The sequence below is a fragment of the Strongylocentrotus purpuratus genome, unplaced genomic scaffold, assembly GCF_000002235.5.
Source record: "Strongylocentrotus purpuratus isolate Spur 01 unplaced genomic scaffold, Spur_5.0 spur5_scaffold_5, whole genome shotgun sequence".
NCBI lineage: Eukaryota > Metazoa > Echinodermata > Echinoidea > Camarodonta > Strongylocentrotidae > Strongylocentrotus > Strongylocentrotus purpuratus.
Window position 1 is genome coordinate 6,753,673 of NW_022145611.1, and position 13,474 is coordinate 6,767,146.

Here is a 13,474-nt window from a genome sequence, read left to right on the forward strand (position 1 = left end):
AAACATTACGACAAATTTACGATTGACATGAACATGATAACCCCTCTCCCCTCCTATTCTCTTTTATTTGTATTTCTCTTTTCCTTGTGAATCGGATGTCCGTTCCATGAGCTATATAAAGTTATTTTTGTTTGCCTTTAACCTTGATTTATCATTTGGGGATAATCTTCTTTTAGAGTAATTATTTAAAATCGTTAAGCTATGTTAAGCTATTATAAGGACACATTTATTTCACTTTTCAATTGTGTTCGCTGATTCAAGGAACGCCCCTGAACATAATTGTAAGACGGCTCATTCAAATCTATCAAAAACCGGTCACTAAGAGAGAAAGCAAAAGATAAATTTTAAATGTGTATACACTTGGTATATATGCTTATAAGTATGGCGTACAATATCAGAAAAGTTGTAAGTCCTAACAAATTTATCTCCAAATGTATCTGTAGCAGCAAGATGAGTTTATGAAAGTATGTGCACATGTCAGACCAAAAGTCTGTTGTTTTCTGAAGAGAAACAAAATTTTGTTCATACTCAACTTAATGATCTCTTAGTCATGTTTTGTTTTACTGTTCAATAATTTGTAAACAGGTAGAATAAATAAGATAAAGAAGAAATTCAAAGAGAAGTGCATAAAATGTATATTTTATTTGTTTACTTTATTGAATAAAGTAGTTTAATCGAAGTCGAAAATAAGCGAAGCTGGTGATTTGAGCAGCCACAATCATGTTTAACAAAATTCTTTTAAAGAGAGTTGCATTGTCTGAATATTCTTTTCAGGGAAATGTGACATTCATTGGTATAAGTATGCCGTTTAAATCTGTTTTCTTTCAGTCAAATAATGTATTGTGGCGGACACATATTCTGCCAGCTTGGCTTGACACGGAATATTTGTCAGGATGCCCCGTATCTGGCCAGGCGCTCTCCGTCCGTTTGGACAAAATATATGCCCGTAGCTTAATGGCTGGAGTTATTAACTGCTCACACGTATCTCAACAATCATTCGTCCATCGACTACAATCGGTCACCTAAACGTCTCGTTCACAGCATCAATCAATTGAGCATCCTTCGAACAATCAATTTCCCTTGTCAACACTTGTCACAGGTTCTCGTCCCTTGGTTTCACTGCTCCAAGAATTCAAACCAATCATGATGTGTGTAGGTTGAAAGTCTTTATTGCGATCCATTCAACAATCGGGTAACTCAGTACAAGTATAGTGCAAACTATGTGAGACTTAGCTTAGAGGCTTAGGCCAGGCCAACTATCAGGCCCCAACTATCAGGCAAACTATCAGGCCAACTATCAGGCCAACTATCAGGCCAACTATCAGGCCAACTATCAGGCCAACTATCAGGCCAACTATCAGGCCAACTATCAGGCCAACTATCAGGCCAACTATCAGGCCAGCCTCGGTGAGGCTGGCCTGTATCGGATACAGTGCAGTGGAAAGCCCTAGATGCACAACCCTGACCATCGTAATAATTTCCCTATACATAAACGTGTAAAAGAACAATTATGTCCTCGTTAGTAAAACAACACTTCAACACAATATTTCTGCTAATCCCATAAAATCTTCACATATAATCTTCAGTATAACCCCTTATTCCTGATTAGATCACTACTATACAAGTAATATCCCCAAAAGAAACATGATAATTGCACCAACATGATCAAAATATGTAATTTATGCTCATTTTCCTTCAGTTTGGTAATTGCTAAATCAACGATGCACCATATTGCTATAGCGCATGCTCGTACAACAGAAAATGCTTAACCTTCGTCCAATACTAAAACACTGATTTGTTACACGATTCCCTTCCCTCCCAAGCTTGGTCCCCAAGCTAACTTATCTATAACTTATGCAACAACAACAAAACAAATCAAAACTAAAATCCAAGTCTTTTCTGACAGTTCAAAATGGCTCTTTCCAAAAGTGTTCAACTGTTCAAGAGTTAGTTCGTTTCCTTTCCTTCTCAGCATCCCTGGGCTCATTGTTCTTTCTCTCCATTGTCGTTCCGCACATCCGTCAGCTCGACCAGTTGCAACACCGTCAATGCTACCTCCCGTCGTCCCCAAGCTCCGTCAGCTCGACCAGCTGTGACGCAGTCAGTCTTACTGCCCGTTGTCCCCAAGCTCCTTCAGCTCGACCAGCTGTGACGCGGCAGTCTCACTGCACGTCGCCCCCAAGCTTTATCAGCTCGACCAGCTGTGACGCCGTACGACCTACTGCCCTTCGTCGTCCCCCAGCTCCGTCAGCTCCACCAGCTTGTGACGCCGTCAGGCCTTCTGCCCGTCGTCCCCCAGCTCCGTCAGCTCTACCAGCTTGTGACACCGTCAGACCTACTGCCCGTCGTCCCCCAGCTCAACCAGCTGTGACGCCGTCAGCCTTACTGCCTGTCGTCCCCCAGATCTGTCAGCTATACCAGCTGTGACGCCGTCAGACTTACTGCCCATGGTCCCCCAGCTCCATCAGTGCTACTGCCGTCGTCCCCTAGCTCCATCAGCTCGACCACTCCACGCCATCAGCTATCCCACTTCTGACACCATGTGTGGCGGACACATATTCTGCCAGCTTGGCTTGACACGGAATATTTGTCAGGATGCCCCGTATCTGGCCAGGCGCTCTCCGTCCGTTTGGACAAAATATATGCCCGTAGCTTAATGGCTGGAGTTATTAACTGCTCACACGTATCTCAACAATCATTCGTCCATCGACTACAATCGGTCACCTAAACGTCTCGTTCACAGCATCAATCAATTGAGCATCCTTCGAACAATCAATTTCCCTTGTCAACACTTGTCACAGGTTCTCGTCCCTTGGTTTCACTGCTCCAAGAATTCAAACCAATCATGATGTGTGTAGGTTGAAAGTCTTTATTGCGATCCATTCAACAATCGGGTAACTCAGTACAAGTATAGTGCAAACTATGTGAGACTTAGCTTAGAGGCTTAGGCCAGGCCAACTATCAGGCCCCAACTATCAGGCAAACTATCAGGCCAACTATCAGGCCAACTATCAGGCCAACTATCAGGCCAACTATCAGGCCAACTATCAGGCCAACTATCAGGCCAACTATCAGGCCAACTATCAGGCCAACTATCAGGCCAACTATCAGGCCAACTATCAGGCCAGCCTCGGTGAGGCTGGCCTGTATCGGATACAGTGCAGTGGAAAGCCCTAGATGCACAACCCTGACCATCGTAATAATTTCCCTATACATAAACGTGTAAAAGAACAATTATGTCCTCGTTAGTAAAACAACACTTCAACACAATATTTCTGCTAATCCCATAAAATCTTCACATATAATCTTCAGTATAACCCCTTATTCCTGATTAGATCACTACTATACAAGTAATATCCCCAAAAGAAACATGATAATTGCACCAACATGATCAAAATATGTAATTTATGCTCATTTTCCTTCAGTTTGGTAATTGCTAAATCAACGATGCACCATATTGCTATAGCGCATGCTCGTACAACAGAAAATGCTTAACCTTCGTCCAATACTAAAACCCTGATTTGTTACAGTATTGATGTACAGTTTGGTGTACAACTATCTGAATAATGAGATTACGAATTGTACATTAACCTGTGAACTATTTTGGAAACTTTGAAATTTTTAAGTACAGAATTAATAGTTTTCTGTCAGGTATCTTACTGCCAATAATGATATATCCCTGCAAGTCCATTATACCACCAATGTCACTCATGCTTACCGCTATAAATGTCTATCATAAACTCCACATTTGTTTTTATAGAGAGTTCATATTGTTGCCTCTTGACATTTTCATTCGAACAGTAATAGAAAGCAGCGTAAAAGATTCAACCATATTTGTCACGCTGCCAACAAATTTCACACTCAACATGAATTTGTTATGATTAATGTTTTTGTCTTCTTTCTCCAGGTCGCGATCGGCATCCACGGCATTTCGACTCCATCTTTCCCTCTCTCTTTCTCTCTCCTTCCAAAACACACGTCTGACATTGACCCGTAACTGCCGTTGTCATGGAAACGGCGTCATCAACCTCACGCGGGTCGGGGCGGCAGGTGAAAATAGATCGGAGTGCTCCCCGACAGGAAATTTATCAACCAAACACAGGACTATTTTTATCACACACTATCACACATCGGGGCAGTCCTGTACCGATGTTTAATACAAAATGGCATTCCGCTGTACTATTAGATGATCTTGGCAAAAGGTGTAATTTTCGTCTATAGATTGTTTTATTAGCGGAGATAGCTTTAGAAACACAAATTGTGCATCAAATACAAATTGCCGTAAATAAACTTGACCTACATTATTCTGTATAGGTCACCAAAATACGGGTCACAAGTTTTAGTGAATGCAGGTATTTGTGTGACAGCGAGCATCAAAATATAAATGCAAATCAACCGGAAATTCGTTGTTATTATTACCAACGGAGTTTTATGACGAGTATGGTGACATAAATTCTAAAATATCTAAATAAACATAGGTACATTCAGAAGGTGGGGAAAAATGGCTGCGGTCACCCTAAATATTGAGAGAAAAAAAGAGAGACATTTTGGGCTAATAATTGTTAACATTTCGGGGGGGGGGGGGGATCCCGCCCTCCTCTTTTTGATAAAGAAAGGACCGACGATGTTCCTGATATTTATTTATTTATTTATTTATGCATGTTCACAATTTCACAATTCATTGAAGTTAACATCACATGAAAAATGAATATAATATAACAAATCATTTCAATTTTAGTTTACAATCCATTTGAATTGACCTCACATGAAAAATAATATAACAATGATTTATCAAAGACATGTTGCAACTAATAAACAGTTTGAAGAAAGAACACACAAAGGTGATGAAGCATAAGCAAATAGAGCTTGAATCGTTACAACACCTTTCAAATATATAACATATGACAAATAAAATTCCTAAAGTTTTGTAGTAAACTATTTACACTATTTACAAAGAAAAAAAAAATTGTTAAGCCTAGTAAAACAAAACAAAAACATGTTCGATATAATTTGAACTGATATATAGATTATATAATGTAAGTAATATCTTACATCTGTGAAATGATAATACAATTAAGTGCTCTTTTAAAGGAGTTTGTTGACTTTATAATTATTTCGAATATCATTAGGTAAAGAATTCCATACATCTGACCCTCTATGTCTGAATGATTTCTGGGCTAATGTAGTGTGAGGATTGACCACATGTAAACTCATTTCCCAAACCTAAAAATGATAACAAACCCCCTTTTCTTGCATCCTTAGTTCCGCCCCTGTCCATGACTATCGTGCATATATACTTCATCCGGATATCATAAAACCTGGAGTATTTTACATGTTTCTGTAAATCCTCTTCCAGTCACGAATTATCGCCTATTTCCATAAACAACGAATAAAATAATTTTATAAAGGTTGTAATAATAACAGACGTCTGCTCCTGAATGGCAATAAATGTCTGCAACACACTTTAACACCCTATTCAAAATATCTTTTCTTCTGTCAGAAAAGTTGGGGAATTTTTAAGATGAGTCGCTAAATGAAAACGATTTTAGGCCCTACTTTCTTTCTTGTTAAATATTTCGTCATGAAAGAGGAAATTTTCTGAAATCTTTCATTAGAAACTTTTAAAATTTAATTCTTGTTCTTTTGGTGGGGTAATTTTAGCCAACCTCCTCCCCAATAGATTTAATCTGATTCCCTACTCAAATTGTCTCCCAATGCCGATTTTATTTAAACATTACATGGATTCTGTGTCTAGGCTGGCTATAGCAGTCTTTCCGGTATAGATTTTATTTAAAGTGTTTACAGATCAATATGGATCTTGTATGGAATATTCATTAAAGCTTGCATTTACCATCTTCGCTGGATCAACTGATTAAAGGAATATCGACCGGCCTGTCTGATATGGAACTAAGGATGCGTCCATGCCACGAAGTTTTTTTCCTTATTCATTTTATGAAAATTCGGGAAATGTGTATGATTCCATCGGAAAAGGGGTACGTATGGACAGCAAATAACACTAAATCTGATTAAAAAAGAGAGAATTATATGTATCTGGCCATATTTTTCTCATAGGTATTGCATTTTTCTTTGCTGGAACATGAAGTTCCTCATCGAAACTCCTAAAACAGCACTTATCAAAACATTGTTTGAAGTATACGTTCTTCGAAAAGTGGGTATTAGCGGGGCGTAAAATGGGGTGAGCTTTGTGTCTTTTTCAACTTTGGGTGAATTACTACCGTCTGATGTATTCTTACCCAGGCGCGTACGCAGGATTTTTTCAAGGGGGGGGGGGGGCTTCAAATTTAAAATTACGCCGAAAATTTCGCAACGACTCAGCCAGCCGCTGAATAAGCGGGGGGGGGGGGGGGGGGGGGGGGAGGGTTAAGAGGACAAATTTTTTTTTGTGTCCCAAAATTTGAAAATTTGGCCGATCGGTCTTGGGGGGGGGGGGGGGCTTTTTGGGGTCACCCATTACCATTTTTTTATTTTAAAAAGGGGAGGGGGTACGCGCCTGTTCTTACCACATGACAAGCCGTCAAATTACCCCATTTCGACTTATTTAAAATGAAGGACGTGCACTCATGTACTTATAACCAATTTTCAATTTAGTTTTCTCACAGTGATCATTTTTACATTACAAGAATATTCTTTAATTACATTCGAGAGACAAATTCATCTTCTCCACCCCAGAAATTTATAATCTGGTATGGACAAACTCGAAGTCTTTGTAAAGAGATAATGAGAGATGAGGAAATGGGATGTGTACATTGAAGGACGGGGGGGGGGGGGGTGGGGGGAGGGGGATGTAACGGGTCGGACAAGTGGAGGGTTATTTTCTAAGCTATTACACTATAGACAATAACCCGAAACCGCTAGTTGGAATAAAAAATGATTTTGTTTTCTTTATTTGACCTGTTAGTGAAATCACTATGCTTACCAGTTTTGTCTAGCAATAATATTTGTACGAGGAGGCTGCAGCCCCCTAAACACACTGAACATTTTGTATTTTTTTCTTCTTCTAAATACCAAAATTCGGGCAACGTGATGCCCGAATTATGATCCGATTCCGTCAGCGGGGTGCCGTGATATGTCATTTTCAAAAGGTTTATATAGTGTACTTTAGGGACAAAGTGATGAATTTAACAATAACAAAGTGCACGTCGGATTTTAAAAAGTATTTTATTGTTCATCTGCAAAATAAATCCTTACACAACTTAAATCGTAAATAGCTTATGAGAACTATTTGGACAGACATTTGTCTTTTAAGCGAAAATCTATTATCTTCATGACATAAAAGACTAGACAACTCGTAAAATCAAACTACAAATAAATGGTTCCTGCGGCTAGAAACCCCTTTTTAATGTTCTATCAGCATGTATATGTACCTGTGTATAAACGACATTCACGCTTCGGCCGCCCCCGCAGACTTAACAACATTGAGCTCGACCATCGCGCGTTGCCTAGCAACCGCATCACATTGTCACGTATGTACATGCATCATGGCTATACTGGAGTGTGGAAAAAGTATGCGGTGAAAAACAACCTGCCCTACTTACACGCTCATCAGATTATGTAAGTCCATCTGTGGACTCTGGCCGTACCTTGGATGAAACAAAATAAAGGTATGTTGTGAATAAACAGCGTGCCCTACTTACATGCTCATCAGATGATATAAGTCAATCTTTTCGATCGCGTTGACCGCAAGCCACTTTCATGATTTTGGACCCAGGGACTTCGCCTAAGGCCCCCTACTCATCAATTTTACAATTAATTCGTCCTTATCATCATTACTTTACACTTGTATCAATTATTAAACAGGTGTCGGGCAAGGCCGGGGTGTATTAGGGGCAGGGACGGCGATCCCGGGACACGTACCCCCTTCAATTGTTTAGGGAGGGATCGTCCCCCCCCCCCCCCCCCTGGGAGATTTGAAAAAGTGCCAACAAAAAATGTATAGCAAATACTGACTAAAGACTGCAACACACTTTTAGGGCCCAAGAGTGCAGCGTTTAGGCAAAAGAAAATGCGAAAATCTTCTCGCTCGGTAGCTCCGCTCCCTCGCATAATATCCTTCAAAATATACAAGTAAATTTGTAGAAACGTAAAGTGTGAAACAATATATTGCTTTTTTTTATACTAGTGTTTTGCTAAGGAATGTAATTTTTAATATTATAAAACTTCAAAAAAACATGTGAGGGGGTAGAACTTCCGTCACCTTCGCCCTCTCGTTTACTATGTTCCATCGCATTGACGTACTGATGGGGTTGGGGGAACTTGGGGGCAGTCGTCTCCCCCAAAAAAAAACAAAAACAAAAACAAAAAATTCAAACGTGGTTTATTTCAATTCAATATCAGTGATTTACAAATGTTGCTGAAATGGCATAGTTTTTCCCAGAGCTTACGCCGATTTACGCTTCATTTGCTTCGCTCAACGTGATCGTAAATACTTCCCCCCCTCCCACTTTGAAAAACGTTCCACGGGGCCTGTTTTTAACATGTAAGAGTGGAGGTGATGCGGATTTGTTTCCTTCCCCCCTCCAAAAAAATAAAGAGTTTTTGCTCATCGCATTTCGCCCCCCGGTCATGAAAAGTAATCGCCGCCCCTGATTTGGGACAGTTGCCCCCACCCCTACCCTCATAAGTACGGGATTGGCTGTGTATTCGAACAATCAAATCAAATCAAAGTCAAATCATGTCATTTATTGATATAAAACCCGGGATTGTCTTTCTAAACAAACACAAAAACAGATGAAAAGAATTAAAAAAAAAAAAAGCCAAAACAAGTTCATGACTAACAAAACTGACAAAGGGCACATTGCCTTCCCTTATCCCTTTCTCTCCAAATTTGCTTTTTTTTTCTCAAATGACGGGGCATATGCCCCCAGTGGCGGATCCAGGGAGGGGGCCGGGCCCCCACCTCTGGGGAAAAAACGTGTAAAAACACGTTAATTTTACCCTTTTTAAAATATTATTTATAGATGGCCCCCTTCCCTGGCGCTCAAGGGGGGGGGGGGGTGCGATTTTTCAAATTTTCGAAGACCCCCCCCCCCAAAAAAAAAAGTGCTTACTACGCCCCTGTGTACTCCAGTGCCCCTTAAATCTATGCCATAGTGACTGTACCCGATATTAATTGCCCGGCTGAGGCTGGCTCAATTACACACACACAAATCTTGTTTTCCTTATAACCATTTCCCCCAAAGTATCATCTCTCATTTTTAAACTGTTCCACCGTCGAACCAATTCATATTTCTTAGCTTGTGTTGCGCGTTGTTTACAGTATGGGTGCATTTAGTGTCCATATTGTTGTTGTTGCTTTCTAAAGATTTCTGGACTAACATTTTTGTACTTATATTGCTGGTTGTTTGCCAAATATCATTACAGCAAGCTTTACGAAAGCATCACCTCATAATCGATCAGGTTCTATTCAACCAGCCCAACCACAAACCAATATCTTTGGGACGACTCGCAAAACTCTCCACACCGCGAATCAAAGGATCGACAATCCAAGAAGAGAGTATTAATTAATTTCCAAGATTCAACAAAACTGCCCTAGATCATGTTTATTTTTTAATTTTGATGAAAATCTAGGATATATATTTTTGATTATGTTCCATTTATGTTGCGTTTTGTTTTGTTTTCGTTTTTGTCTTTAACCATTACGCTTGCCCCAACCCCCTTCCTTTGCAATTTTGTCGACAATTATAAATTACCCGGCATTTATTTCCTTGGCAGACGAACCAAGGTTGAACCCACGCTCACCCATCTTAAGAGAACACGGTCAATCAATTTCAATTATCATATACACTAAAGTAATGGGAGCAGACGTGACCGTAATCGGATGATCGACAACTTTTTATCGATCGCGTATTAGTTCATGGTTAGGTTAAGGTTTTGGCGGTTTTATGGGGATGATTCATAAGTTGCGCTCAGACATTTGCCCCGACGCCTTGCGCTGGACTTTATTTCGTCGAAAGTATAGGTTAGGGTTTGGGTTAGCATTGGGTTTTCGGTTAGGCTTAGGGTTAGGTTTAGGGGTAGGTATACTTTTGGGTTCAGTGTTAAAATTATAGGAATTAGGTTAGTGTAGGAAGAAATTAACGCGGAGCAAGTGTCGTACAACCTCCAGGGTTGTTGTATGTGACGTAACAAAAGATGGGGGTCACTGCACGGATAGTCTGGTCAATGCCGGGTCCTTTTGTTTCAGGTTTGTTTATTGGAGTAAATCAAGGACGTGTTTTAAATGCTGGCTTTGTATGTCTGTAGACAACCGTGTTAACAACCAGCTTTTACGTGTTGGGGAGGGGCGGCTCCTGACAAAATGTATTGACCAACAGGGAAGGTTGTTATGCAAGTGCTAATAATCACCACGTGATCGACACAACATTTTTTTCTAGTCAATGATGATTTTGATGATGGTGGTGGTGATGATGTTAATGATGAAGTTGGTGATGATAATGATGAGGATGATGATTGTAATGAAAACACAATTTTCCCTTTTACATAATTGACATAATTGAAGAAAAAAACCCACATAAAACCTTCCTGAAAAAAAAAAATCACCACGACCCTCCCCACTTCTACCACCATTATTATCATCATCATCACCATCAGCATCATCACAACCAGCACCACCATCATCATTCTAACAAGCATCTGGTCTGGGCTTACACTTGCATTTTCAAGAAATCGGACGTCTAACGGGAACAAGAATTGTCTTCAAAAGAGAGAAAAAAGCAAGAGTAAAACTGACATTTACAATAGCATTTATAAAATGACTTTTATTTATTCATGCATTTACAAACAGCATTATGCGAATATGCTCAATAACATGGAAGTGCTCTGAATATCCGTAGTGATGAAAGTATAATAAATCTATACATTTTGACAACAAAATAATAAACAACGCTTTCTTTGGTTTCATTACATGAAATTGATCATGATTAACTCAATCAGCGCCAAAGCCCCTCTACAAGACGGTATCATTGGGCGTCCCTGGCTCTAAGAGGGTTAATAAGGAGCTCACCACACACCTCCCTTCATCCAAAAACATACAAACAACATTATTATTGACCGAAACTGCTAACGGTGGAATTAAATCTTCATAGAAAATGTGCCTCAGTTGGGGAGACCCCAAGAAACTGAGTAGTGAAAGTTAGAGCAAAATCAGACAAAGACTAAAATAAAGTTATCACTTTTTTATTCTATAGTCAAGATGATGAAAGATAAAATAAATCTTGCAAAGAACTGTGTGAACTCTTAGAGGGAAATCTGTCAATTTTGTAAAAGCAACTTTCTATGAAGGCTTGACCTAAATTTACTTGAATGTTACACTGCACTGGAAAAATGTAGCTATTTGCTATCCTCATAATATTAAAGAGACTATTTGCAATACAAGACAAATACATTTATAACCACTTTTAAAACAAATCAATTTTGAATCCCAGGCAACATATACTTGAAAAGATAAATACGTTTAATTTGATTAGATCACAAGAAGGTTGGTCAGCGTGTGGTGTGCTTACAATCTACAAATAACAACAATAATAAATCATTCTTCATTCCAACTTTATCATACAATTTAATTAATAAAATATACCTCAGATTTTTAGATTACAAAATCATGGTGCACTATAACTGTTTCTTTTTTTACTTTTTGGAGTCAGAGCAGCATTAATTCTGAATTAAAAAATAAGAAAAATGCAGCAATTTCTGTACATGCACGCAAAACCCATTTCTATATTTATACGCAGGAGAGTACAGGGGAAGGTATATATCTGCTTCAATCTGGTATACTTGGTATTTCTCTGAATATGGCAGTAGAAATACATATTCCATAATAATCAATAAACCAAATTGTCATACAGTCATTGCGAAGATGAGAATTTTACTTTGAAAGTTAAAGGGGAGGTCAATCCCGTCATTAAGTTGGCCTCAATAAAATGAAAGAAACAGATTAATAAAAGCTTGAGGAAAATCTGACAGAACTTGTTTTAATTTGCTGCTACTTATCTACCCCCCCCCCCCCCTCCTCCCCCAAAAAAGTATAACAGAGTGGACTTTCTCAGTCACACATATGCATGAATAATAATTTTCACCTTTCTTATTCAACACACATTATGCAAAGCTTTTCATTTTTATATTATTTCACTGATAACAAAAACAAAAAAAACAAAAACAAAAAACAGAAAACAAAGATGGCTTCAAAAGTCAGGGAATTAAACAAAAAGTAAAAGATATCCTTCTATATAAATGATAAGAGTAAGATATCCAACCATCATTAACAGGAATGATTTCTATACAAAATTAATGGTAAAATTTACAGTTCATTTTGTTTAAAGTTACAAAGGCTTGGAATGTGTTCTCAATGTGGTCATATCAGTCCTATTATATTACGTACACAGAAATGGCGTTTTGAAGTTTACGTGTGTGAATGCATTAATGACAAAATGAAATCTTTGATGACCAGACAAATCTGACAGTTTCAATCATATACCAGTATATTGTTTCTGGTAAGAACTATAGGCATGATTCTGCCTAGTAAAAATAAAGGAAGAGGTGCATTAGATACAGCTCATCTATTTCTGAGATAATGCACCATACAGAAAATACATGATTGTGTATATGCATTATAGTAAACAATAAGTAAGATACATGTATGTTTATGTACATGAGTAAGAAATGAGTAAGAAGTTGGAATAGGTGCCTATTTTTGTTTTGAACAATTGGCATAATATAAATACTTTGTAAATATTCACAATTTAGACACGATTTGAATGCAGTAAATAATCAAGATTTTGAAATAGCAATAGCACTCTAAAATCAGGATAGAACACAAACTGAAAATATAAAAGCATGAATATCAATGTTACTGTTAAATGCAAAATAATTTTAAAAAAAAGAAATATCAGGTAATATTCATATTTCACAATGATGGAAGAAATGCAGAAGTAGATTAAAAAACAAATGTTAAGCATTATTAATTTTAACCATTATTTCACAATTCTTTTTACGACTGTCTGCCTTTGCACTTTGCATGATTTTCTAAATAAAGCTTTGAGTGAAATATTTACATATAACATCTCAAATTCAAAGTTATAAAAAGGAGAAAGAAAGACAATAAAAAAATAACAGAGGAGAGGGGTGACAAGTAATTTAAGTAGGACATACCCCAATAATAGTTGGAAGACCTTTCCTCTTGTAACAATCCACACTCATGCATTGCTAAATGAAAGCAAGGAGATCTAGAAATGATTATTTAGACAAATAAACCTTAGCTTGTGGAGTATTTTTACACTATGATTTGCTTTAAAACTAACTTGATAGTCACACAGAGAGTTGTCAGAACAGAGTTGTTTAATGTAATGCTAAAAAAAAAGGGTAATGCTAAAAAAAAACGGCCCCATGCATTATTTCTTATGATAACAACAATGGTGATGGAAATTTGCGATAAAGCTCTATTTGTCTTTTTCTTTTT

General features: G+C 38.2%; 1 protein-coding gene across 1 annotated transcript; it reads left to right on the forward strand.

The window, feature by feature from the left end:
• The first annotated feature begins 381 nt into the window (after window positions 1-381).
• Window positions 382-2,427, forward strand: LOC105438538 (protein IQ-DOMAIN 14-like). The gene is made up of 2 exons (XM_030998513.1): window positions 382-405; window positions 2,026-2,427. The coding sequence occupies exons 1-2, from the start codon at window positions 382-384 to the stop codon at window positions 2,425-2,427; spliced, it is 426 nt and encodes a 141-aa protein (XP_030854373.1).
• Window positions 2,428-13,474: the final 11,047 nt, after the last annotated feature.

Excerpts from the sequence above, each read along its gene's own strand:
- LOC105438538 (XM_030998513.1), top strand. The coding sequence starts at position 382 with ATGGCGTACAATATCAGAAAAGTT. Across the intron at positions 406-2,025 it reads CGTACAATATCAGAAAAGTT|CTCGACCAGTTGCAACACCG; the intron begins GTAAGTCCTAAC and ends CACATCCGTCAG.